The sequence below is a fragment of the Recurvomyces mirabilis genome, assembly GCF_035927965.1.
Source record: "Recurvomyces mirabilis strain CCFEE 5264 chromosome Unknown scaffold_1, whole genome shotgun sequence".
Lineage (NCBI taxonomy): Eukaryota > Fungi > Ascomycota > Dothideomycetes > Mycosphaerellales > Teratosphaeriaceae > Recurvomyces > Recurvomyces mirabilis.
In genome coordinates this window covers 424,003-450,279 of record NW_027041935.1, presented here as the reverse complement: position 1 = coordinate 450,279, position 26,277 = coordinate 424,003, and the positions used below count along the sequence as shown (strand labels likewise).

Sequence of the window (26,277 nt, the reverse complement as noted above, 5' to 3'; positions counted from 1 at the left end):
ATACAGCAAGTTCCGTTCATACACACCTATACTAACCAAGAGAATCCACGGCCGACCTAGCATTCCCTCCGCACCGCGGCATACAGACCCAGTCCTCCACCAACCGCACACATCACCACTCTAACATAATTCTGCCTCGTCCAAGCCTTCAACAAGCCTGTCACTTCACCACTCTCCTGCGCCTTCACCTGCACAGCACTATCGCTCTTAGCAAGAGCAAGAAGTCGATGGATCCCCGGCATCATGGCAACAGCAGTCAAAGGGAGAATACCAGTCGTCACAGCTCCGGCAGCGGCATAGACGATACATTCCTGGCTCGACGTGGCGGTATATGCCAGGTAGGCGGAGGCGGCGGTCGAGATGATGGTGCCTGGGATCACGAGGGAGGCACCGCGGTGGTAAACGCCGGCGAAGAGTGGCGTGGTCGTTTGGGCTGGGAGCGGGTAGAGGAGCGGGAGGGTGACTTGGGAGGCGGAGAGCATGTAGCCGGACATTATGAAGGCGGTGCTGATTGAGACCGCTTGGGCTAGGAGGGTGGTGTCCATTGTCGGCGGTTCGCCTCGATTATATAAGCCTGTAGACGAAGGTGTGTCCAGGATTGCCTTATAGGAGGCGCCTTGTGCCTTATCAGCTAAGAGAGGTCGCTGTCTTGGTGTTATGTTGAATGGCAAAACGTCCTCTGAGCAAAAGAGGTAGGAGGCTATGTATGCTCCTCAGCTTGCTATGGATGTCTTCACATATACTTAACTTACGGCGAGTTCAGCTTCTATCATGTGATCGGGTCAATGTTCGTTCGTCCAAGATAGCTGTACAATTTAGGTCCTGTCCTTACGGCCGAGGGAAGAGACAAGCTCGCATAAGATGTGCCATGACTGGGCTCGTTGAGAAATGGTGGTGTCTCTGAGCTACGAGCCCTGCGCCTCGCATTGGAATGCTCAGTCAGGACACCCATCAGCGGAACATCTACCCGAAGGAGCTGTTGGTGTAGATGACAAAGAGATGAGATGGTGAGGTTGCGCATGGAAGGCCTCGGCATGTGTCACCCGGGATCGCGCTTGCTGACCAGCACATCACCACCACAAACATTACCGCACAAGCAAGTACAAGCCCTACTGTAAACACATACACAAGAATATCACATACCTCTCCCACCGCCAGCAATACACAACTTCTCCACCATGAACTCCGTGGCGTCGAAACGACTCTTCCAAGAGTACGAACACCTCACGACCGACCCACCAGATGGCATCACCGCCGGCCCCGTGAATGAAGACGACCTCTTTGTATGGGAAGCCATGATCCAAGGACCCGAGGGTACCCCATACGAAGGGGGAGTCTTCCCCGCCGAGCTCAAATTCCCCAAGGACTATCCGCTCATGCCGCCGACTATGAAGTTCCAGTGCGATCTGTGGCATCCTAACGGTATGCTCTATTCGGGCGTGATGCTACCAATCTCTATTCCATGAGCTGATGTTTTGGTGTGATATGGCAGTCTACCCAAACGGCGTCGTATGCATATCCATCCTCCATCCACCGGGCGACGATCCAAACCATTATGAGCAGGCCTCGGAACGCTGGAGCCCGATTCAGAGTGTCGAGAAGATTCTCATCTCCGTCATGAGCATGATTGCTGAGCCGAACGATGAGAGTCCGGCGAATGTGGATGCCGCAAGGATGTGGAGGGAGCGCAGACCGGAATTTGAGAAGAGGGTGAGGTTGGATGTTAGGAGGAGTCTGGGACTCTGAGGGGCTGTGATCGTTGGGCTGGATGGGCTCTGGATGAGTATGTGGAAGTATGAGACGGTGGAATTTGGATGTGTGGTTTTTAGCAAGGTGTTGGTGGGAAGACAGCAGGCTCAATCAAGTTTTTTCTACATACTCCCCTCTGGAACTCTCAGCTCACTCAACACTATCGATCTACGCACTCGGCCGCACGCTCCGACACGACTTGTGCGTTAGAGCTTCTGACCGCCGCCACATCACCTTTGCCGTGCGCGATCACTTGTCCGTCTTTTTATACCGCACCATAGCATTCTCATCACCTGGTCTTATCGACACAGGACCCTTGTCTTTCTTTTGGCGTACCACGGCCTGCTCTCCACTTGGTTCAACCGACACCAAATCCTTAGCTTTCTTCTGCCGCACCATAGCATTCTCATCGCTCGGCTTCACAGACCCAGGACCCTTGGACTTACCACTGGATGGCTCGGCGTGAAGCTGCGAGAAGGTAGCGAGCGCGCCTATAGCCAGCGGTCTCAAAGACGTAGCAGAGTGAGTCTTCGATAGCTTGGCAGGACCAACAGCCTTATCGTCGTGTTGCATGGTCGTCTGTGCTGCCTTTGGCTCTTTATAATGCTTGACACGTATAACAGCATTACCATCGCTCGGCTTGACTGAAGGTGCTACGGTATGATGCGAGCCCGATGCCGGCGCCGCCAACTGCTTCAACGCCCTCGCGGTGAGTGATCCATCCGATGGAAAAGCCGGTTCTGATGGGTTCGCCTTCGCGACGGCATCGATAGCGGCTACTTTGCTCAAGCCGACTCTCAGATGAAAAGACGATGGGTCGACCATTGGCGCTGGCATCAATGGCTTCAGTGGCTTTGATGACCCCGACTGGTTGGCTTTGGCTGGTGCTTTGGACGACTTTTTGGAGCGGACCAGAGCATGCTCTCCACCTAGTTTGATCGATGCAGTGTCTGTGGCCGGACCTTGTGCTAAATGCTGATGCGATTGTATACCATATTTCGCCCTGGCCAGGGACGTGTTATAGCTCGCTTGGCTAGCATGGACAGAGTTCGCAAGTTCGGATGTATGATCGATCGGCGCAGGCAATGCCTCTATACTCTTGAATTTTGAGGCTTCAGGTCCTGGCGCTGGCAACGCTTTCGGCTCACGCTTCGACCTTTGCTCTGCGAGTCCAGGTATATGATCAATCGGAGCAGGCAATGCGCTCGAACTCCAGGAACTGGAAGCTTCAAGTCCTGGTGCTTCCAAAGCCTTCAGCTCACATTTTGAACTCCCCGTGCTGTGCTGCGATTTCAGCCCAATCATTCGACTCCGCCCTGGCTGACTGACAATCCGCTGCTGCAGACCTCCATATTCTATCGCCTGCCTTTGAGGTAGCTTCCCATACCTCGCAGCAGCCTTCTGGACCATGTCATCAATACCCTTGGACACAGCATCCTGCACATCCGCCGCAGAAGCAGAAGCAGGCAATTGTCCCAAAGACTTCTGCACCTTCGCGACCGAGTTCTCCAGGTCCTCCGAGCGCGCCACACCCTGGAGCTGTCTACTCATGGTCTCCTCCACTAATCTTGCCACATCTCGATCCTTTAGACTGTGCGCTTGTAGCTCGGCGAGGACCTTTTGCAGCTCGGCTGAACCGGTCTGTGGCCACGAGGCAGACTGCGCTGCGAGAGCTGCGAGTTCTCGACTATGGCTCTGCTCGATCTCAAATTTCTGGCTCCGCTCGTACTCCAACTGCTGTCGCATGGCCGCCATGTCCTGGTTTTGCTTCTCCTGCTGCTGCTGGAACTGCAATATGGCCTGCTGGCGCTCCTCCTCACGCTTAGCAGCTGCCTGCTCTTCTTTGTGGTGCTGCTTCTCGAGCTTAGCAGCCTCCTTGGCTTCTTTCTCTTGAGCCCTATGTTCCGCTTTCTCGCGGCGTCTGTTCTCCTTGGCCTCCCGTGTTTCCTGCTCCTGGGCTTGCTGAACCTGCCACTGCCTCCTCTCCGCTTCGTGAGCGGCTTTTTGCGCAGCAAGCGCTTGATCTTTGGCTTCTTTCGCGGCTGCTTCATTCGCTAGCCGGACCTGCTCGTCGTACTTCCGCTGAGCTTTGTCCTGCTCGCGACGACGCTGCTCATTGACCTCTTGCTCCTGGTTCTCGCGTTGCTGTTCAGCCATGATACGTTGCATAGTTTGCATATTCTTTTCGGTAGCCAATTGGCGCTCATCGAAATGCTTCCTCTGACGCTCGTTCTCTTCCTTCTGGTGCTGGTATGCCTTGGCCACGCGAGCTGCTTCAGCTACTTGGCGTTCGTCTTCGCTGTCGGTATCACCTCCTTCCTCGGAACTACCATCTTGCTCCTCGACGAAGCCTTGAGGGGGCGCAGTGATTTGATGCTGTTGCTGTAACGGCTGTTGCTGCTGGTACTGCTGACACTGCCCTTCAGGAGTCGCAGCCTGCGATGGCGTATACCCAATCTGAGCCTGCTGCGGCATCGATGGAGGTAGAGCTTGCTGGATTTGCGCTGGAGAACGTTGCGCCATAAACTGGGCATGCTGTTGCATAGCCTGTGCATGGGCCTGATTGTGTAGATCAGCTGCTTGCTGCAAGAAGTTGGGTGGCGGTAGCATTCCTGGCATTGGTGGAAACTGCGATCTCAGCATCTGTGGCTGGGCTATTAGCATCATGGAAGACGGTGCTGGGACCTGCTGGCCACCACCGTTGTATGAGACAGACTGCTGGTGGAAGTGGAAGAGCTTGCGACCATCACTTTGTTGATGATTGTGGTGGAACCCACCGGGGCCTGGTGTCTGTGACATGGCTCACGATTTCGGACAAGGCAAGTTTGAGATCTTGATTCAAGCAGCGGCTGGCGCTATCAGAGTCAGAGTATGGCAGAGTGTAATGTGGGTTTGTAAGGGCGTGGAGGCTACTCGGGTATCTAGAAGCAGAGGTCTTAAAGTATCCCGATAGTACACGTACACAGTAACTACAGCTGCCCATCGTGTCCCAAGAGCATTACCTAGTGACCAAGTCACAGCTGCTCATAACGAGTATCGGAAGCCCTTATTGTCAAGCTCAGTCATGTCATGCATACCACTCTCGATAGCAGCCTTCTCCTGGTCTTCGGTAGTCATGCCTTCCTGCAATGCCTGCCGATCACGCTTCTTGTTGACTGACCACATGTACACATAAAGCACAATCACCATGATCAGCTTGATCATGTATCCCACGAGCATGGCAATGTATGCTGAGTGGTATTGCGGTGCTTCGCTGGCCTTGAATGTCTGTGGTCCGATGATGTTGCCTGCGCGCAGATTAGTAGTGAAGGCGGTACTGTGCAAAGAGCGTAGAGTACATGACTTACCGACGCAATATCCAGTGAAGAGGATAGCAGCTGTAAGTTGCTTCTTGGTATATCCAGCAACGTTCGACGAAACCATGGTCAAGCTCATACTGAAGCCCAGCCCTTGGAAGAAGCACAGCCACAACCCGACAAGACGTGCCCATTTCTGTTTTTCGGGGACGCCGACAAGCATAGCCGCTCCAGCGATACAGATGGTGTTCGCGGCGATCATGGTCGGGCAACGAAGATTTGGCCACCTTGAGCAGATGACTCCTCCTCCAAGTAATGCTGCGAATTGAATGGCACCACCTGGAATCTGTAGGTACTGTGTTCCAAGTGTGCCTACGCCGAAGCCCTTGATGATCAGACTCGTGAACGAAGTAATGGCTGAATTGGGTACTTGAGCGCCCACAGCCATCACAAATAAAATCCAGGTCTTAGGATCATAAAGTGTCTGGAACACCTGATCCTTCTTGAAGTGGCGGTTCTTCACGCCCTGCCTATTGACAGCGACCCTATCAACAGCCACCGCACGCTCGCGCTCGGTCAAGAATTTGGCGGTCGATGGCTGATCGGGTAGAGCAAGTAGAGCCCAGACACCAGCAGCCAAGGAGCAGGAGCCGAAGATCAAGAAGACGTACATCCATTTTGGTAGACCAGAGTTGATGTGGCCAACTGCATAGCCGATGAGACCACCGAACATGGTCGCTACACCGTTGGTGCAGTAGTATGACTCCAGACGCAGCGGCTGTTCTCTGGAAGTGTAGAACATCGACATAATCAGCACGAAGCCAGGGTTGATGGTTGCTTCAAGGAAACCAAGAAGAAAGCCTAAGTTGGCTTATCAGTGCACAACTCACGATGTTGGAATTTATCGACTCACGGTTCGTAGCAATGCCCGCAAAGCTCGTACATGCAGGTGTGGTGAGAAGGACGATGCCCCAACATATGGTTGTCACGCTAATAACTTTGCCCGTAGGCAGTCTCTGCAGTAGAAACCCTGACGGCCATTGCGAAATGAGGTACCCGAAATAAAAGATCGATGATAGCCAAGAGTAGTCTTGACCATGAAGGTTCGTGCCCTTCTGTAGACCATAGACACTCGCGAAGTTGATCGAATTTTTATCGAGGTACTGAATGAGGTATATCGAGAAAAGTAGAGGCACAAGTCGTACATCGATCTTTCGCAAGACTCCCCTGGCCTCCCTTGGCTCGATATCCGTACTCGCTGCTAGCTTGTACAGATCATAATTATCGTCCAGGTCAGACGGTCGGTCCAAGGGTGCGAACTCCGGTGATTCTGGTGCCGTCTTTCCAGCGGCGAGATCTTTGTCCAACATGGCCATGGTCTACCGATCCTCTGTCCGGCAGACTGTAGTTTGAGGTAGAAGATGATAAAATGGAGGCCTGCAGAGAATGCTGAAAAACATTTCAGCAGCCACGTGGGAGTTCGTCCGGGTGAGATTAGAAGCGGTCATCCATACGTGCTCCAGCTACTCAGCGGATATGCCGTAGCGACTACTGCTGGTCCAGTTCTCAGAGAGAGTCTAAGTCTTGCTGGCGCACTGTCTTCCATATCCGCAATGGCCAACATTGATGAGCTGATTGGATGCTGTATGGCTTTTCAGCGACCACCCCACCCCATTGGGCGAGCACGACATCGTTGACGCAACCTCTTTGCATAATTCCGAATGCCGCCTTCTTCACGTGAGTCCATCACTGGCAGAAATAGAGAACGGGGCTCCTTTCTCGCCATCTCGTCGGCGGTGTCTTCTGCAAGGACGACGGTGCTCTGGTGGTGGAAAAGGGGTTGCAAAACATGCCCATGCCTACGCAGAAGGTTGGCTTCGAAAAGTGGGACAGACGGAAGTGCCTGGGCCGTCCCGTGATCTAACCCAAGCTCGGTCAGCGGCTAGATTATCAGTGACACGCGACTTGCACACGTTGTTCTTTGGAAGCTTCGTGACTGCCATATATGACTCCTGCTCTGTGACAAGCCTTCGGTCCATGCGCCTTCCAGTCCGATGCCTGATCTCGTCTCTACCTCATTTTTCCGCATGTCGAACAACACCACGCCAATCCTTCGATACCGTATTCAGACCGCATCTGGTCACCATAACCAGACATATTCGCGGAGCATCATACACAACAACAGATAGTCGTGCAGGACATCGGCCGGCGATGGCACAGCCTCCATGGCAAGCTCCTCCAGAGCCAAGCGAATTAGTGCGAGCAAGGCTACCAAAGCTGTTGGTGTACAATAGCTTGACCAGATCCAAAACGCCATTTGTGCCAAGAGATCGAGAAGGGAAGAAAATAGACTGGTATGCTTGCGGACCTACGGTATATGATGATTCGCATCTGGGTCACGCACGCAACTATGTCTCAAACGACATCATCCGTCGCATACTGTCTGACTACTTCAAGTTCGACGTCAACTTTGTCATGAACATTACCGACGTGGACGACAAGATCATCCTAGCTGCAAGACAGCAGCATTTGTTGTCTCTGTGGCTGGAACAACATGCGGCTGTTGATCGAGATGTCTTAGACACCACACATGCTGCATACAAAGCATACCTCGAGAAGACCTTGCCAATGATACCGGCTGTTACACCACCGGAGTCATTGCCGGCAGGAATCGAGCAAATCTATGGTCATGTTCTAGCTGGGAAGAGCATCAAGAATGATGGTTCGCCACCAGGCGATGATGAGGCCAAGATCAAGATGCATCTCAAGACTGTTTCACAAGCTGGAGAGGCGCTGGTATTGACTGAACCAACGATCGAAGAGTTCTCACTTAAAGCATCTGGCGTTTTACTACCACACATCGACGCACTACAAAAGCATACCATAACCGGCAAGGACTACGACATATTCACGAAGCTTACGAAGAAATACGAAGATCGATTTTTTCATGATATGAAATCTCTCAATGTCCAATATCCGGACACGCTTACACGAGTGACAGAATATGGACCACAGATTGTGAACTATGTGAAGCAGATTCAGGATAACGGTTTTGCGTACGAACACGAAGGCTCAGTGTACTATGATACCCACGCCTGGGAGTCCACAGGCGGCGTATATGCACGACTGGCACCCTGGAACCGCAATGACAAGGAGCTACAACAGGACGGTGAGGGATCATTGTCAACAAAAAACACGGGTTTCAAGCGCTCGGGAGCCGACTTCGCCGTTTGGAAAGCTAGCAAAGCAGGCGAGCCGAGCTGGAAGTCGCCATGGGGTGAAGGTCGTCCAGGCTGGCACATTGAGTGCTCAGCTATGGCATCAGACGTACTTGGCAAGCAATTTGATATACACTCTGGCGGCATCGACCTCGCCTTCCCACATCACGACAACGAGCTAGCGCAATCAGAAGCCTACTGGTCGAAATCTGGTAAGGACAGTCAACAGTGGGTGAATTACTTCTTACACATGGGTCACCTGAGCATTACGGGCAGCAAGATGAGTAAATCACTAAAGAACTTCATCACTATCCGAGACGCCATCGGGAATGGTTCATGGACACCTCGTGGTCTGCGCATCGTCTTCTTGCTTGGCGCGTGGCGTGATGGTCTTGAGGTGACTCGCGAGGTCGTGAAAGCTGGCAGGGCTTGGGAAGACAAAGTAGACAACTTCTTCATCAAGATCCGGGATGTGCAGGCTCGGCAACACCCAGCTCCAGGCATCAATGGTGCGACGAACGGGGTTCACAAGCTTGACATCCAGGAGGTAGCTATCAGTGGTCCAATGGCCAAGGAGCTCGAACTGACGAAGAAGCAATTTCACGAAGCGATGTGCGACAGCTTTGACACACCGACAGGGCTGCGAGTCATCAGTGATCTCATCACACTGTACAACACGCAGAAGGCCGTCGATATCCCGGAAGCTGTGGCGTTGGAGCTGGGCAAGTGGGTAACGGAGATCGTGGTCATGTTCGGCCTCGACGCAGAATACAAATCTGGCCAGCTGGGCTGGTCAGGCCTCGACATTCCCATCGAAGCGAAGCCTTTTGTCATTCCGCTAGCACAATTACGGGACCGAGTCCGCGAAGCAGCAAAGGCTGGTGCCGTCAATGTCAGCGACTTGAGCACCTTGGAGGACAAAGATACCACCTACGATTCCAATCAGCCATATGCCAACGCCTACGCCGACTTTCAACGCAAGCTCCACCAACTCCAAGCCCAGAACGCCGCCGCCAAAGAGTACCTCGCCGCCTCCGACCACGTTCGCGACAAAGTACTCTGGGATCTCTCCATCTACCTTGAAGACCGCGACGCCGAACACCTCCCTGCTCTCATCCGTCCACTCTCGCAAAGCCTCCGCGAAGAACGCTCAACCCGTGACGCGGCCGCATTAACAAAGGCAGCAGCGAAAGAAAAGGCCCGTCAAGACGCGGAAGCCGCAGACAAGAAAAAGGCCGAACTCGGCAAGATCGATCCGCTGAGGATGTTCCGGACCCTCGAGTATAGTGCTTGGGACGCGGAGGGTTTGCCCACGCATGATGCGGAGGGGATGGAGGTGGCAAAGTCCCGGTCGAAGAAGTTAAGGAAGGATTGGGAGAGGCAGAAGAAGGCGCATGAGAGCTGGAAGATTGAGAGTGGGGTTGTTGGGGAGATTCCGGCTGGTAAGGGGGCCTCGTAGGGGAGGTCGCTCCAGAGACGGATGGCTGGGAGGATGAGCTTGCGAGGGCTGGGTGGATGGAGGTTTGAGTGAGCTGCTCCTGGTCCATGATGGACTTGCATTATTAGCAGTCTGAACGAAAATTATTTCCAACGATATCATACGCCGATTACTTGGCAAAAAGTCATTGCTTGGACGTGTCGCGCCGTGCCGCATGGACGAAGCCCGTAGTGGCAGGCAGTATACGAAACATCACTCAACCGACACCGCCCGTTTCTCACGCTATAGAACGAGCGGTATCTCTCATCTATCCGCATACGGTTCATGTTATACACAACTATCCACAATAACAAGCTGAGTAGTGTATATTCCTGTCGTCGGCGTCTAGAAATTGAGTGGTATCATCGTCCCCATCCATGAATATACGAGCAAACCCTGAAAGACGAAACATCTATACCCAACATACATCCCAATATGCAGTCCAATCTACCTGGCCTGATCCAAACTCTGAGCCAAACACATAGCAAAGTACCTCCCTCTCATCGCCTGCAATTCCTCATGCGTACCACTCTCTGCTATCCTTCCATCTTGCACCACGTAGATGCAATCGGCGTGCCTGATCGTACTGAGACGATGAGCCACTGCTACTGTTGTTCTGGTTGAGGCCGCTTCGTCCAGGGCCTTCTGGACTATGCGCTCGCTCTGAGTATCCAATGCTGAGGTGGCTTCGTCCAACAAAAGCAGACGAGGGTTTCGGATAAGCGCGCGAGCGACGGCGATACGTTGACGTTGACCACCGCTGAACTGGAGACCTTTCGAGCCACAGGGAGTGTTCAGGCCTTCGGGCAGAGAGGAGATGAACTCTTGCGCATTGGCTTGTCTGCACGCCTCCTGGACTTCCTGCTCGGTCGGTTCGTGATCGAGACCAATAGCGATGTTATCTCGGACGCTGCCGAGGTAGAGTGGTGGCTCTTGTTGGACCAATGACATGTAATGGCGGTATTTGTGCGGAGACATGTCTTTGATATCGACATTGTTGAGGGTTATGCGGCCGGAAGTGGGATCGTAGAACCGTTCGAGAAGGGAGATCATGGTACTTTTACCACAACCAGATGGACCAACGAAAGCAGCGTAGGACCCCGGCTCGATAGTCATTGTTACTCCGCGTAGGACGCGAGAGGCGGCACGCTGCTTGTAGCGGAATTCGATGTCCTCTATCGCTATCGCGCCATCGCCAGAGGGACCATGTTCACTATTCTCGGGCGTCTCGCGGATGTTGGCGTTGATTGTACGAAGCCACAGGATATAATTTGCTGCTCCTTTAGCTTTGGTGATGGAAGTCGTGTACTGGAAGAACTGCGCGAAGCCTTGACCACCGAAGACAACGGCGATAAAGATGACGAAGAATTGCTCGACACTGTATTCGCCGCTTGCGATCAGGCGGGACCCGTACCAAAATCCGAGAGCCATGACGAGGAAGTCGAGCGATTGTGATAGGGCGTATGGGATCAGTGTCACCGTCAAATTCTTCACGGTCCTGCTGACGATGTCGCTGAGAGCGGCACTGTACTCATCCAGGATCACGGGTTCCAGTGTAAGCATGCTGACTGTGCGTATCGAGGTGACGGCTTCCGTGGCCAAGCCAGCGCTGCTGGAGAAGCGCTTCTCTGTTGAGGCGTCAAGCTTTTGGTCGAGTCGAATACGTAGGTAGCCAGCAATGACCAGGACTGTCATGCCGCCGAACACAATAACCAAGCCAAGCTTCCAACCATATGCGATACCGAGTGCACTGCTGGAGACGATATTGACGCATACGTTCAGAATGAGGCCAAGATTCGCGGACAGCAGTTCCTGGAGAGCAGTCGGTGCAGACGACATGTTAGCCGTCAGAGCGCCAGAAGAATTCTCAGGTCGGTCGAAGAAGTCCTGATCATAGTTTGTAATTCTCTCAATCATCTCCCGCCTATAGCGATGCGTGATGACTTGGCCAATGATGTTGCACGCCCAGCCGATGGCAAAGTAGGCAAACAGATTCGCTAGCGCGAGGACGAAAAACATTAGAGCCCAAAAGTCGCCTGCTTTCTGTGCCGCTGCGCCTTGGAGCGTGAAGACGTTGATGAGCCGAGAAAAGATGATGGCTTGCGCCGGGTACGTGCCACCACCGATGATGGAGCCAATGGCGATGACGATGTACCAGAAATAGAGATCTTTGTGCTCAACCAGCATAATGCCGATACATTTCAGCAGTGAGTAGTGGAGTGTTCCAGCGGCTAGATGATCGATTTCGGTCTCAATGGTATCGGGTGCTGCCTCAGTCTTGGTCCTCTGTAGAGTGAGTGGTCGCTCAAGGCCATTGGCATCTTCTTCCTCCTCCTTCTCCTCTTCCTCCCTCTTCTCCTCATCCCCAGCACTAGCACCAAGGTCCTGGGCTCGTACCATGGCGGCGTACAGGCCGTCGGCGGCCAGTAGCTCAGTGTGCGTGCCTTGCTCAAGCACTTTCCCATTGGTGATCACGGCAATGGAGTCAGCTGCGACAACGGTCGCGAGCTTGTGGGCAATAATAAGGGTCGTCTTGTTGACCGAGACACGGTTCAGCGCGCTCTGAACGACAGCTTCTGCGCGAGGATCAAGGGCGGAAGTCGCTTCGTCGAGTAGCAAGACCTTCGGGTCAGAGATGATGCTTCGAGCGATCCTGGGAGACGTGTCAGTACTAGGTTTTACGATACTCGAGCGGACCATGGAGTACTTACGCCACTCTCTGTCGCTGTCCTCCGCTTAGCATACTCGCGCGTTCACCAACCTGTGTATGATAGCCTTCTGGGAGCTGCTCGATGAAGTCGTGTGCATTGCTGGCGATACACGCTTCCTTAACCAGCTCCATCTGTTTCTCCTTGGACAGATTTTTCTGTTCGCCGACCAATCCTTTGATGACATTTTCATACACAGTCCCTTGAAACAGTATCGGTTCTTGCTGTACGAGTCGTATGTTGCTTCGCAGCCACTGCGTGTTATATTCGGATACATCGTATCCGTCTAGGAGGATATCACCAGAGGTCGGTGTATACCATCGTTCAAGTAAACCAATGAGAGTTGATTTGCCGCAGCCAGAGGGACCAACCAGAGCTGTGGTCTTACCGGCAGGGATATTAAGGTCCAGGCCTTGCAACACTTTGGCAGATGGTCGACTTGGGTATGCGAAGTCTAGATTCTTGATCACGATGTCTCCTGCACAAGAGCTTGGCTTGATGCCTTCAGTCGAAAGAGGATCAATCGTGGATGGCTTGTCAATAACCGAGAAGAGCTCCGCTGCTGCAGAACTTGCGTTCGTGATGGCTTCAATCTGCGGCAAGATGAGCATGGTCGAGGTGGCACCTAGGGTGACGCTGAGGACGACAGTGAAGACTGTCCCCACGTTCGGTATCTCGCCGCTTCGATACATCCTGAGACCCTCCCAAAAGGCCAGAGCAGTGCCTGACATGACCAAGAAAGTCTGGGTGGAGAAGAAGATGCCAAACAGTATGGACTTCTTGTTGCCTTCCTTGTGGGCTTCTTCTAGGAAGCCATCGTACTTTTTGACAATCTTCTGTTGTGCTCCGAAAGCATGTATTGTCTTGATCGAGCTGATAGCATCTTGCGCCAGCACTGCAGCTCGAGAGTATGTCTTGGTAATCCTCGTCTCAATCGGTATGATGATTGTCATACAGGTACCGAGAACGGCGATGATGGCAGGCACGATACTCATGGTGATGAGAGCCAGCTTCCATTGCACCGAAAGAGCCACAATGTAGGCCGAGAAGAAGAGAGCAATACCCTGAATCAGCGAGAAGAGTTTCTCAGCGATACCTTGATTGATTCGGTTGCCATTGGTCGTAACCTGCGTAGCAGCTGAACCACCGCCTTCCTTGTCGAAATGCGAGACTTCCTGGCGCAATGTGCTTTCTACAAAAGCCCGGCGTATCGATCGTGTCGTGCGTACAGCGGCAATGCATACACCTAGAGTCCCAAGATATCTGACCAGGAACACAGCAATGAAAATGTACACGAAGTAGAGGACGAGATGGTTGATCTGGCCAGTGAATTGGGAAGAGCTGGTTTGGCCAACAGCATGATCATTGAAGGTGGAGGTCGAAGAGCCGAACACAAGGGTCATCAGTGGTAGAGCAGCGCCGACTATGATGGCGCCAGTAAGTGAGGCGCCAAACAGCAAGCGGTCGATCCAGTCGGCATATGCAAAGATGCGCTGCCAGAAATTAGTATCAGGCTGGCGGGAGTAGGACGCTTAACTCACGAAATACTCCTTCATGTTGCCCTCTTTCTCCTTTTTCTTCTTCTTGCCCTTCTCGTCTGTGGCGGAATCTGCATCATCGCTGGAATCATCAGTCGACTTCAAAGCAGGTGCTGCGTTGCTGGGCGTCGGCGACTCCATCCCCAGGGTCTTCTCGACATCGTGTACCTCTCGCGCGGAAGCTGCCTGGGCGGTGTTGTCCATGTTGAAGAGCGAAAAGTCTATGCGCCTAGAAACTGCAGCGCATGGTTGTTCTTTTGTGATGTGGCGAGGCCGCAAAGGTAATGTAGTTTTGCGCCAAGCGTGAAGGAGTCACACAACCACGGATGGCGGACTTTGTTTCACTGCCTGGAGTACTTGTAAAGAGAACGTAAAAGTACTATACCTATCTTTGATCGACCTGATCGATAGGTGTTAAGTTCAGCATCCCAGGCAAACATCATGAGTCTTCACGGAACGGACATTGACAAGTCCGCGACCCCAGCACTGACGTTAACGACACGCGATGGCGTACATGGGGGCGGTAAGTCTAACCACGTTCATGTTGCTTGCCGCGCTTGATCTAGATTCGTTTGCAGGATTCCCCGGCCGCCGGACCTCTTGTTATCCGCTTTGTCAACTCAGCCTCCACCAACAGCCTTACAACTACATGTACTTGAGCAGCCGCTGTATTGATCGACCGGAAAGCGTCTGTGGCCATCCGCGACTCCAATTGATCTGTTGCCACACGCGCGCCTGCTGGCTACTATTGGCCTGCCCACTCAGATCTGATGCTCATACTTCGCGGGACGCGGCCGTCTATCAAATTCCGCCGGAATGTGATAAGTTATGAGCCCAATGGACGATGACGTGCCATGCGAGGAACGAGAGATACTTATTGAAGGACGGTTGATCATGCATTGAGTGACGTGAGTATTCAACATCTGGCCCACCTACCATTTACAACCATTGACTGCCACGATGCCGACATATGCACTACTTGGAGCCACAGGCGGAACCGGTTCTGCCATTCTCCGATATCTTCTGGAAGTGCCACTTCCAAACCTGAAGCTGAAGATCCTGGTCCGTTCGAAATCGAAGCTGTTGAAGACCTTCCCGGATCTGGAGAAGACATCTCCGTTTGGTGTCGAAGTCTTCGAAGGTACACCAGACGACAATGCGAGTCTGCAAAACTGTCTCGAAGGAGCACAGGTGGTGTTTATGTGCATCGCTACCAACGAGAGCAAGCCAACTACGACGATCTGTTACGACGTGACTGCTGCTATAATCACCGCCCTTGAGGCGTTACGCGCAAAATCTGGCTCGGCTTTCACTCGTCCAACTATCCTCCAACTACGGAGTGCGAATCTCAACAAGATAGCCACAGAAGGCTACGCATTCATTGGCGCGGCTGTGCGCTTTTGCTTGTACTACGTCTACTCAGACCTGGAGAAGGGCTGTGTACTGCTCGAAGGCAAAACAAAAGAAGATCCATCATTACTAGAGTACGTCTTCGTTGATCCGCCAGGGCTTCACGACGCCAATGGCACGAAACGGACTGGCCATGAACTTCTGGTTGACAAGGCAGGAGAGCAAAACCTGATGTACGGTGACCTTGGTGCTGGCTTTTGCGAAATCGCTGAGAGGAGGGACGAGTACAAGGGCAAGGCTGTCATGGTTTCGGCTACAGGTGAAGTCGATTTGACCATGGGCGTTCTCGTTGGTTTTGTGGGCACAGGACTGAAGTCGAGGATATGGGGCTGAATGTGGAGTGAGGTCTGTACCAGCATGCAGATGGGTAGCGTGGACGTCTTAAGGGGAGCTGCTGGTACGTAGCCGTAGCTAATTACACCACGTGCCATAGGATTTACCCGTTCGCTTTCGCAGTCAGCTTCACTTCCAACTATCAGCATCACTTCGAGACCTCACTTCAAGCACTACGTGATCGGTGGTCCGTGCATCTATACATTGTTGCCTCTCTATTGTCGTTGCTGTCAGTATCATGACTTCGCGCCTTTCTCGACATCAGCATTCCTCAAAGTTTAGTACACACGACAAGCGGTTTCGACATGCCTTCCTACCTGTACGCCACCGATGGGCTCAAAATGCTTGTCAAACACAGCGCAGACCCAACCAAACAGCTCGATAACGTACAACTGGTCGTTTGCGAACTAAACTCTGGCGCCTACAGCTCCGAGCTCTACCCTCTGATAGTTTTCAAGGGCGGGCCCGACCTACGCGAGCGACGTGAAGCTGTGCAAGATCTGTGGCTCAGGGACCAGCAAACTCTGTCAGGCGACAGTACCGACGGAGCTGTCTCCTTGTTGAGCCAATGCTTCTCGCAACTCAATAGGACCGGCAGGACCATCTCACTTACTGTTGTCGGTCGTACTCAAGGCTGGCACAGTACCGCTGAAGACGATCAGGTTTGGGGGTCGAAGGCATACACCAGCAAGCTCAATGAGTTGGACGCCTGCCTCGACAAGAAGGCCTTCAAGGATGGAGATTGTGTGAAGGTAATGGTAAAACTCTTCGAAGCCAGTCACGATGTCAGCGCACCTATCAAGTCCCTAGCCCTAGACCTGCAGAATGGTTACCACAGTTCTAGTAGCGCATCCAATGGAGCCCTGCAGAAGATGTCGGATCATTCGGGAAAGTTCCTACCAGTACTCGAGCGTCTTGACCTGAGACTCAAGATCTCTGCCCCAAACGACGGTCTCGACGATGTCTCCGAGGCCAGCTCTGGCACGATGGTCGAGGAAATGTCCGACTGCGAGACAGAGATCAGCCACGATGCAATTTCGACCTTTGAGGCAATCAGTCTGGGTGGTCTGCTCGAGATTCTCGCAAAGGGTGCCCGTCACCTCTCTCTCAGCTCGATCTGACTATGTGTGGTCCTGCTGTCGATAATGATGCTTACAATCTTACCCTCGACTCGATCAACAAGGGTCTGGGTAATGCATACTTTCAAGAAATCGCTTTGCATCAGGGCCGTTTTGATGCACTAAGCCTCCAAGGCTTCCTCGAGTCTCATTCTATCGGGCTGAAGACGCTGATCTTGGACGACGTACAACTTCAGAGTTATGACAGCTGGCGAGCCTCGCTAAAGTGGATGGTCGAGAACCTGACGCTCGACGTCTTGGAGCTGCACAATCTCAAGGCCACGAAATGTTGCACAAAGTTCGCTCGCCAGCTCACGAAGGTCCTTTGTGGGTTGTGTGGTGATGGTGCCTGGGTGAGCTACAGATTCTTCGATGGTGCCGAGAAGGTGGCGGAGGGTCTCGAATACTTGGTCGACATCGCAACGGGCCAGTACAAGTGGCTGGACCGCTTGGTGGAAGGAAGGACGAAGCCGTTGATGGAGGAGGACAGCGATTGAAAAGCGTAGTTAAGAGGACAAGAAAGAGAGAGCAGGGACAGACGCACAGGAACGGGCACAGCCGCCTCTGCATGATCCATATAGCTCAGGTATTGCATTATCGTAAGGCTACATGGAGCACAGATAGCCTGCCGTGCATGCAAGGCATCAAATCACTTCTTCCTTGCGTCTGCTTCATCAAGGTGAATATATCTTAGAGACGTTTGCTCGTTGTTGCGGTGATCATCAAGCTATTGTTCCCAACGCCACATTCGCATTCCCGGCCATCTTGCGCTTCCTTCTGCACCACGCGACCACCTGCACGTTCTCATAACCACTTACTCATGCTCTGGCGCTCGCACAAGCATGCGGTCAATGTTACAACAACTGTTAGGATTTCTCACGCTGTAAGCAGAGCGTTCTGTATTCCCTCACATCCTCCGCCACGTTTCATTGCCACCACACCATCTTCGTCATCAACATCATCAATCAGGCACCCGAGTCAACGAGGACAATTATCACGGGGTCTAGTGTCTGACTGCACAACTACACCACCTTTACGGCCTGCTTCCAGCTATCATCTAAGCCCCACTGTCAATCTTCTGCCTCTTCCTCGACCGGACAGCAGTTTGTCTAGAGCTGCAAGACGACGATCAACTGCGCAGCGCAGCTACTCGACCATGACTGAAATACCACTTCACAGCCAGACCCACACCGATGGCGTCCAGCGACTGGCCGATCGCTTGGAGAAGCCTCTCCTCGACAATCGATCATATCGAGTAGTGAAGCTCAGCAATGAGCTCGAAGCACTACTTATTCATGACCCTGATACGGACAAGGCCTCGGCCGCTATGGATGTCAATGTTGGCAGCTTCAGCGATTCGGATGATCTACCTGGCATGGCGCATGCTGTAGAGCATCTGCTGTTCATGGGGACTGAGAAGGTATGTCTAGCATGAGAGGTATCAGTGGATGTGGTGGAGACTGACACGTGCTTCACGTAGTATCCAGGCGAGAACGACTACAATCAATACCTGACCAAGTTCGGCGGCAACAGCAATGCCTACACAGCCGCCACGTCCACCAACTACTACTTCGAGCTATCCGCCTCAGCCAAATCAAACAGCCCCGGATCGTCCGTCAACACAAGCAAAGAGAGCCTACCTGTGTCGATAGCCAATGGCCAGGCACCACTATACGGCGCACTAGATCGCTTCGCGCAGTTCTTTGTCAAGCCTCTGTTCCTTGAGGATACGTTGGATCGCGAATTGAAGGCAGTAGACAGCGAGAACAAGAAAAACCTGCAGAGTGATGCTTGGCGGGAAATGCAGTTGCACAAGAGCTTGTCTAGCAAGGAGCATCCTTTCCACAAATTCTCGACTGGCAACTACGAGGTTCTACACGACGATCCAATAGCAAGAGGAGTAAAGATACGAGATGCCTTCATGGGGTTCTACGAAAAGCACTACTCGGCGAACAGGATGAAGTTGGCTGTACTTGGCAAGGAGTCTTTGGATGAGCTGCAGAGCTGGACAGTCGAATTCTTCAGCGATGTGCCCAATCAGTCTTTGGAGAAGCTGAGATGGGATGACCTTCCGCTGTACGGTGACGAAGAGGTTGGCACACAGATCATGGCCAAGCCGGTAATGGAGCGGAGAAAGTTGGACATGTTCTTCACATATCCGGATGAGGAGGAGCTATATGATTCGCAGCCTAGCCGGTATCTCAGCCACCTGCTGGGTCACGAAGGTCCTGGCAGTATACTTGCATACTTGAAGGCTAAGGGCTGGTGCAATGGACTTGGTGCTGGTGCGCAACCTGTATGTCCTGGCTCATCATTCTTCGCCCTGGGTCTGCAGCTCACGGAAGAGGGACTAAAGAATTACAAGGAGGTCATCACAATCATATTCAATTACATTGCTATGCTGAAAGAGCACCCACCACATAAATGGATGTTTGAGGAAATGAGCAAGCTACAAGAAGTCGACTTCAGGTTCCGTGAGAAGATACCCGCGAGTCGAACGACGAGCATGCTATCACAGACAATGCAGAAACCTTTGCCGAGAGACAAACTGCTGAGCGGACACAATCTACTGCGGACATTCAACCCCGAAGGGATCAAACTTGGGTTGGCACATCTCAATCCGGACAACTTTCGCTTCGTGCTGATCAGCAAGGATCTGGAGACCGATCGCAAGGAGAAGTGGTATGGCACCGACTACAAATGCGAAAAGATTTCACCAGACTTCATGCAGTCGCTGAAGAAGGCTGCCAAAGCTACAGCTAGTCAGAGACCTGCTGAGCTATTCTTGCCAGGTAAGAATGAGTTCGTCCCACAACGGCTGGATGTTGAAAAGAAGGAAGTCTCCACGCCTGCTGTCACGCCTACATTGATACGCAGTACGAATAGTGTTCGAACGTGGTTTAAGAAGGATGACCAGTTCTGGGTGCCGAAGGCCAATCTTAATGTGCACCTTCGCACGCCGTTGCTGAATATCACACCTTTGACTGCGGTTACTGGACACTTGTACAAGGAGCTTGTGGAGGATGCACTGAACGAGTATGCCTACGATGCCGAGCTTGCTGGTTTGGATTATAACATAAGCCCGCACTCGCAGGGATTTGACGTCTCGGTGTCTGGCTATAATGACAAGATGCATGTGCTGCTCGAGAAAGTATTGCTTACCATGCGCGATCTGGATGTCAAGCAAGAGCGTTTCGATGTGCTCAAGGAGCGACTGGGTCGTGCGTACCGCAACATCCAGTATGCGGACCCCTTCAGGCAGATATCGACATACAGCAGATGGCTCGTGTCTGACAAGACATGGCTATCGGAGCAGTATGAAGAGGAGCTGGCGAACGTTACAGTAGAAGACGTTCGAGCCTTCTACCCACAACTGCTACGCCAAATGTTCGTCGAGATCCTGGTCCATGGCAATCTATACAAGGAAGACGCACTACGTATAACAGACCTTGTGCTGAACACCCTGAAGCCACTGCCTCTATCTCCAACCCAATGGCAGACCAAGCGCATGCTAGTACCTCCACCAGGCACCGACATCGTCTATCCACGAACCCTAGTCAACCCAGACAACGTCAACCATTGCATAGACTACATCCTCCTCATCGGCGCCAACATCGACTATACCACTCGTGCCAAGCTCCTTCTCCTTGCTCAGATGACGAAAGAGCCCATTTTCGACACTCTCCGCACTAAAGAACAACTCGGGTACGTCGTAGCCAGCAGCAGTAATTTCCACTCAACCTTGGCCAGCTTCCGGATTCTGATACAGAGTGAGCGGGACTGTGATTACCTGGAAGGCAGGATTGAGACGTTCTTGACAGGCTACGCTAACACGTTGAGGGAGATGCCGCATGAGGAATTCGAGGCACAGCGGGTGGGGTTGATCAATAAGAGGTTGGAGACTTTGAAGAATCTGAACCAGGAAACTGGACGGTTATGGCGTCATGTTACCTCGGAGGTCTATGACTTTGAACTGAGTGAGTAAATTATCTGAATATGCTTGGGGAAGTGGGTGATGCTAACGCGCTGTAGTCTACACCGATGTCCAACATATCGAGCCACTGACAAAGGACGACATGCTGGAGTTCTTCACCACTTACTTCCATCCCTCATCCGCAACCCGATCAAAAGCTGCAGTGCACATGCTAGCACAAGCCAAGGCAGAAGATGTGGCGAAGAACATCGACCCAGTTGAATCACGCACCAAACTCGCGGCAGCACTTTCGCAGGTCCTCCAACAGCTGAATATCACCGCCGACCCTTCTGCATTGTCCCAAAATCTTGAGAAGGTCGACGTTGCAGGTGGCGACACCGCTGCCATTACCACAGCATTGACATCTTATCTCAAAGAAAGCGGTACAGCAAGCGAAGAGCAACTCACTGGTCTCAACACCCATGCTCCAACTGTGCTGGCGCAAATACTGCCTCAGCTTGGTATCAAGGCGAAGGGCACTGGGCCTGACGATGGTGTGGTGGAAGACTTGAAGGTGGTGAAGAAGAACAAGACTGTTGTGATTGAGGATGTCAAGGCGTGGAAGGCTAGTTTGCCGCTTTCTGCTGGGCCTGTGGCTGTCAATGAATTGAGTGCTTTCGAGGAGGTTGAGGCGAAGCTGTGATGGTCTGCTTGACCTATAGTAGGTTACATTTCTGAGGCGGCATCACCTCACTTAACATAGACGTTCGCAACTTAGATCACAAGCTCAAGACTACTTCCATCTGCAGGCCACGGCCCAGGTCGATAAAGAAGCCGGATATTCGGTACCTTTCTATCGGCTCTAAACTGTGGCATGTAATCAGCTTACCCACCATTATACTATACTATGTTATGGAAACGCACACTATGTCCGGTCATATCAAAACTACATACCTTCGTTCGTACGTAAAGTACTTATGCGGATGCCTCGGACTTTGTCCTGACCTCGTGCGAGCGGCTCGTACATCTTATAACTAGGCTTTTACGGCCCGCGCGATGCGAACCCGAAGCTAACCTCTGCTCGCAAAGAGCAACTAATCGTTCCGCCGTGATCTTCGGGCCCAGTTTTCGACCGATTGCATAACAAGTTCCCTGCAGATGACATGATGCTTCGAGGTGGATATAACGTGGGTTGGCTGGTCCGGTGACCGCGTGCAAGGCGGTTGGACAGAGGTAAGGAGAGGGGAGGAGGATATAAGTAGGGTGCAAGTCGTCTTCTCACTTTCATGTTAACAATCATCAACATCTCCATCACATCTTCCAACAATTCAGAAGACAACTTACACGATAATCTCAGACTCGACACGAGCTCGGTACAAAAGATCAAGGCAAAGGACAATGTCGACCTCGAACTACATCAAGAATGTTGCCATCGTGGGCGTAAGTACCGTGTTACCTAGCCCACCATCGCCCAAATCGACTAACAGCACTTCCAGGTAAGCGGTCGCTCCGGCTCCCACATGACCGAGGAGCTCTTGAAGACCGGCAAACACACCGTTACAGCCATCACTCGCTCGGACAGCAGCTCCACGCCACCACAAGGCGTGCACGTGGCTAAAGTCAACTACGACGACCCCAGCACCCTCGTCGCTGCCCTCAAGGGCCAAGATGCCTTGATCATCACAATGGGCACCATGGCGCCGCCGGATACGCAGTCGAAGCTCATCCAGGCTGCGGCTGAAGCTGGTGTGCCGTGGGTTCTGCCCAATGAGTGGGGTCCGGATACCGCTCACCCGGGTTTGCAGAAGGATGTCCCGCTTTTTGGGAAACTGGTTACTGTGCAGGAGGAGGTGAAGAAGTTAGACGGTAAGGTGTCGGCGCTTTATGTGGATTGCGGATTTTGGTACGAGTGGTCGCTGGCTATTCCCGACTCGTTTGGCGTGGATCTTCTGAAGCGAGAGGCCACGCTTTTCGACAATGGAGAGGTAAAGATGAGTGTCTCCACTTGGGCTCAAGTCGGTCGTGCTGTGGCCGCTTTGTTGAGTCTGCCTGTCCACGCCGAGGGTGGCGACAACGAAGCCTGTCTCGACAACTACCGCAACAAGAACGTCTACATCAATTCCTTTACGGTCAGCCAAAAGGATATGCTGGACTCCGTGTACCGTGTCACAGGTACCAAGGAGTCGGAATGGAAGTTTAGCAAGGAGCCCTCCAAGGAGAGGTACGATAACGCCATCGCGAAGATGAAGGGCGGTGATCGAATGGGCTTCGTTGTGGCGATGTATACTCGTGTCTTCTTCCCGGATGATTCTGGGAACTTCGAGAAGACGAAGGGTACGGCAAACAAGGTATTGGGTCTGCCGAAGGAGGATATCGATGAGGCGACTAAGGTGGCGATCGAGCGTGCTAAGACGAATCCTTGGGCTTGACGTGGTCCAGGTAGGGGTGGGAGTAATAATCCGGTTAATTAGATACTTGATTTGTTTCCGTCTCTCGACCAAGAGTCTCGTGATGTCGTGCTTGGCAGTCTGCAATTCGCAGTCGTGCCTTCCTCCCACGAAACTGCCACGTTCCACATCAACCAAGCCTGACAGCTTCGCCCTCATCTTCCCACGCACTCAACATCTCTTTGCCCTTCACTCTATCATCTTTCAGCATCCTACTATCCTTCCTCGCATCCTCACCCTCAACCTCCAGTCTCGCCTTGGGCTCCAAAGCCTCAATCACGAAATGGTTGTCACAATTCGGGCAGTACTCGTCACTATCCTCAAATTCCTCCATATTCTTCCGAAACGCCTTCTTGCATTTTTTACACGCGAAGGTCATCTCATTTGTCTGTTTGAGTGTGTGGTCTTGTGTCTCGGCGTGGCATTGCGCGCAGTCGAACCACTGCCGACAGCAGGGCGAGCGGATGGAGACCTGGGCGTTGAGGATGTGTTTGCTGTGCAGATCATGTTAGCACGGTAGAAACCATAGATTATAGCTTGTCTCCTCGTCGTCTTCATAGACTCACCACATGATTGCTGTTTTCACGAGAATCAGCTAGTCGCAGAAGAACGCGTTCGTAAGGCAAAGTACGCGCTAAGCCTTGGCATCGATCAAGTTTAACGTGGAGTTTTGCGCGTGATACTGTACGTAACCGAGCGGGTGGTCAACCGCTGCTCGTTCTACGTCTTACGAGGTGGTAGTCATTTAGTTTGATCAAGGACTTATATGTATCGCTGGTAAGAGTTTTGATGTTCTATGCTACACCTTGGGACGACATTGTGCGTGGCCACTTCGCTCACTAGCTTTTCCCCGCCGCATCCTCCAGAATTACCTCAGCCGCCTTCTCGCTCACCATGAAAACAGGTATGACAGGAAATCCTCCAGGTATCTTCGGGAAGATGCTAGCATCTACCACTCTTAATCCACGTACGCCACGGACCCGAAACCGTGAGTCCACCAGAGCCATCGGATCGTCGATTGCTCCCATCGAGCAAGTACTAGTAGCATGATGAGACCACGCTTGACTTTTGATTCGAGCTCTGGTGTCACACAGCCTGTTGCAGATCCGTTGATACAGGGGAAAGTTTCGGTGAAAGGTGATATAGGCGATACAACGGATCCGTAAACTTTTCTCGCAAACTCCACTCCTTCAACCATAGCGTCCAAGTCTTCATCTGACCCCTTAATCTCAAAGTACCTAAAATTGATCTCCGGCACATCGCGAGGATCAGCACATCGTAACGTCACAGTTCCCGCGCTACGACTGTTAACATGCGGATGCATCTTGATCATAGAGAAGTCGAAAGTACTCGGTGGATCCTGCGGAATAGCGTTGACTGTACCAAGCGGCCAGAAACCACGGAATCCACCTGTCAAGCCCCACATGAAGAGATCACGCTCGTTGTATGCCGCTCGAGTAGTCTTGTGCATAAGCGCATCAAGAGACGTGTCGGTATAAGGACCGGTGCCGTTGTACCACATGTCTAGACATGGGTCTGGCCCGTGTCCGTACGTGCAGATTGGGCCGGGAGTGGTGAGGTTCTGCGAAGCTTGTGCGATGACACCGATCTCGTAGTTGTCTTGGAGGTTGGTGCCGACGCCAGGCAGGTTCACTACCAAGGGTATAACTAGTGCCTTGAGCTCAGCTGCTGGTCCAAGACCACTGAGCTTTAGCAGTTGTGGGCTGTTGAATGTTCCGCCGGCAATTATGACCTCTCTGCGGACAAATGCTTGCTTGAGGCTACCACACTTTGAAGAGTTGTACGGCGGGTCAACATTGTACATGCTCTTGCCCTGAATGTATTCGACTCCGATCGCTTGAGGCGTGCGAGCGCGAAGTTCATGTGGCGACTCTCGCGAGAAAAGCACCCTAGTTGCTAGAGCCTCGAGTTGTAGCTTGAGGTTGTACAGTGGCAGACCGTCTGATCCGGTGGCCTACAGGACCTACAAAACAGCGTCTATTGCACTGACACGTCTGCCAGAAGGAGTCTTGTGGGCTGGCAAGCCGAAGATGCCCACCTGCTGATCCCGGTCAGGAGACGCATTATTCAGATCAGCCTGAGTCAGGTTGAACACGTCACCAGTCTGACCGCTTGCAATCGCTGCGGCTTGCAGTACGGCGGCGACTGCAGGCTGATTTGCCAGTACAGCAGGATCATTCGGACTGATATCTAGAAATCCATCGAAGCCGCGTCCAAATGTTCCGGCAGATAAGTACTGGTTTCGTTCGACTCTCTCAAAATACTGCCGCATGTTTCCTGCTTGCCAACTCTCGTTACCAGTCACATTGGCAATAGCATGCCAATCCGAATCGCTGGGAAGTGCAGCCGCCAAAGCATTATGTGTCGAGCAGCCACCTAGCGTACCAGTTCTTGGGCAATAGACACCGAGCTTGGTGGCATTGACGGGAGGATCGAGACCAACGTTAAATCCGCCTTCTTTCGTCCGCCAGGTCAGATGTTCGTACTGGTCGTTCAAGGTATCGTCGCTGTAGTGCTTCACGAAGAAGTCCCACCGTAGCTGCGGGTCGTTGGATGCAAAAGGATACCAGGCAGCTATCGTCTCATTTAGATCATTGCCGCCGTCGTCTCCAGCCTCGAGAAGTAGTACTGAGTGTTGGCTCTTCGCGAGATTCGCAGCCAGAGGGCCGCCGCCAGGCCCGCTGCCGATGACGATGTAGTCGTAGACTGACCAGTCTTTGCCATAGTTTTGCTGTTGTGATGCGGAAAGGAAGGCTGCGCTGCGAGCGAGGGAAGTCAATAGGCACGCGATGAACCAAATTGCAGGATGGCGCGACAAATGCATCGTGGTGATGTTAGCTTCTGTCTTGCCATCGATGAGCGCACCTACTCTACTATCACTTTATAAACCCAAAGTTGAGCAACACTCAACATTGAGCTTGACTAACATGCCGCATTGTGCCAGCTCGAGTTCGAGTTCGGGTTTTGGCTGGACCGTTCTGCAGAGGGACCGACATTGCCTGGAGCGCGTCTGCTCATGGAGCTTGATGTTTCTACGGTACAATCTGTC

General features: G+C 52.6%; 12 protein-coding genes across 12 annotated transcripts; 6 read left to right on the top strand and 6 right to left on the bottom strand.

Annotated features, from left to right (window-relative positions):
• Positions 1–56: 56 nt before the first annotated feature.
• On the bottom strand, positions 57–545 carry LTS14_000201 (uncharacterized protein; the record flags this gene model as incomplete). The annotated part of the gene is made up of 1 exon (XM_064832915.1): positions 57–545. One exon carries the CDS (start codon positions 543–545, stop codon positions 57–59), a length of 489 nt encoding a protein of 162 aa, XP_064699184.1.
• A 633-nt stretch (positions 546–1,178) lies between these two features.
• Positions 1,179–1,746, top strand: ubc7 (ubiquitin conjugating enzyme Ubc7/UbcP3; the record flags this gene model as incomplete). Its single annotated transcript, XM_064832914.1, has 2 exons — positions 1,179–1,422; positions 1,493–1,746. 2 exons carry the CDS (start codon positions 1,179–1,181, stop codon positions 1,744–1,746), a joined length of 498 nt encoding a protein of 165 aa, XP_064699183.1.
• Positions 1,747–1,998: 252 nt separating this feature from the next.
• Positions 1,999–4,548, bottom strand: LTS14_000199 (uncharacterized protein; the record flags this gene model as incomplete). Its single annotated transcript, XM_064832913.1, has 1 exon — positions 1,999–4,548. The coding sequence occupies one exon, from the start codon at positions 4,546–4,548 to the stop codon at positions 1,999–2,001; it is 2,550 nt and encodes an 849-aa protein (XP_064699182.1).
• Positions 4,549–4,773: 225 nt separating this feature from the next.
• On the bottom strand, positions 4,774–6,421 carry LTS14_000198 (uncharacterized protein; the record flags this gene model as incomplete). Its single annotated transcript, XM_064832912.1, has 3 exons — positions 4,774–5,036; positions 5,097–5,906; positions 5,959–6,421. The coding sequence occupies 3 exons, from the start codon at positions 6,419–6,421 to the stop codon at positions 4,774–4,776; spliced, it is 1,536 nt and encodes a 511-aa protein (XP_064699181.1).
• An 835-nt stretch (positions 6,422–7,256) lies between these two features.
• CYR1 (cysteinyl-tRNA synthetase) lies at positions 7,257–9,722 on the top strand (the record flags this gene model as incomplete). Its single annotated transcript, XM_064832911.1, has 1 exon — positions 7,257–9,722. One exon carries the CDS (start codon positions 7,257–7,259, stop codon positions 9,720–9,722), a length of 2,466 nt encoding a protein of 821 aa, XP_064699180.1.
• Positions 9,723–10,187: 465 nt separating this feature from the next.
• On the bottom strand, positions 10,188–14,190 carry LTS14_000196 (uncharacterized protein; the record flags this gene model as incomplete). Its single annotated transcript, XM_064832910.1, has 3 exons — positions 10,188–12,393; positions 12,452–13,941; positions 13,990–14,190. The coding sequence occupies 3 exons, from the start codon at positions 14,188–14,190 to the stop codon at positions 10,188–10,190; spliced, it is 3,897 nt and encodes a 1,298-aa protein (XP_064699179.1).
• A 756-nt stretch (positions 14,191–14,946) lies between these two features.
• LTS14_000195 (uncharacterized protein) lies at positions 14,947–15,729 on the top strand (the record flags this gene model as incomplete). Its single annotated transcript, XM_064832909.1, has 1 exon — positions 14,947–15,729. One exon carries the CDS (start codon positions 14,947–14,949, stop codon positions 15,727–15,729), a length of 783 nt encoding a protein of 260 aa, XP_064699178.1.
• A 305-nt stretch (positions 15,730–16,034) lies between these two features.
• LTS14_000194 (uncharacterized protein) lies at positions 16,035–17,344 on the top strand (the record flags this gene model as incomplete). The annotated part of the gene is made up of 2 exons (XM_064832908.1): positions 16,035–16,794; positions 16,818–17,344. 2 exons carry the CDS (start codon positions 16,035–16,037, stop codon positions 17,342–17,344), a joined length of 1,287 nt encoding a protein of 428 aa, XP_064699177.1.
• Positions 17,345–18,003: 659 nt separating this feature from the next.
• STE23 (metalloprotease) lies at positions 18,004–21,463 on the top strand (the record flags this gene model as incomplete). The annotated part of the gene is made up of 3 exons (XM_064832907.1): positions 18,004–18,267; positions 18,328–20,824; positions 20,880–21,463. 3 exons carry the CDS (start codon positions 18,004–18,006, stop codon positions 21,461–21,463), a joined length of 3,345 nt encoding a protein of 1,114 aa, XP_064699176.1.
• Positions 21,464–22,158: 695 nt separating this feature from the next.
• On the top strand, positions 22,159–23,189 carry LTS14_000192 (uncharacterized protein; the record flags this gene model as incomplete). The annotated part of the gene is made up of 2 exons (XM_064832906.1): positions 22,159–22,200; positions 22,257–23,189. 2 exons carry the CDS (start codon positions 22,159–22,161, stop codon positions 23,187–23,189), a joined length of 975 nt encoding a protein of 324 aa, XP_064699175.1.
• A 148-nt stretch (positions 23,190–23,337) lies between these two features.
• On the bottom strand, positions 23,338–23,778 carry LTS14_000191 (uncharacterized protein; the record flags this gene model as incomplete). The annotated part of the gene is made up of 2 exons (XM_064832905.1): positions 23,338–23,701; positions 23,774–23,778. 2 exons carry the CDS (start codon positions 23,776–23,778, stop codon positions 23,338–23,340), a joined length of 369 nt encoding a protein of 122 aa, XP_064699174.1.
• A 387-nt stretch (positions 23,779–24,165) lies between these two features.
• LTS14_000190 (uncharacterized protein) lies at positions 24,166–26,052 on the bottom strand (the record flags this gene model as incomplete). Its single annotated transcript, XM_064832904.1, has 2 exons — positions 24,166–25,182; positions 25,219–26,052. The coding sequence occupies 2 exons, from the start codon at positions 26,050–26,052 to the stop codon at positions 24,166–24,168; spliced, it is 1,851 nt and encodes a 616-aa protein (XP_064699173.1).
• Positions 26,053–26,277: the final 225 nt, after the last annotated feature.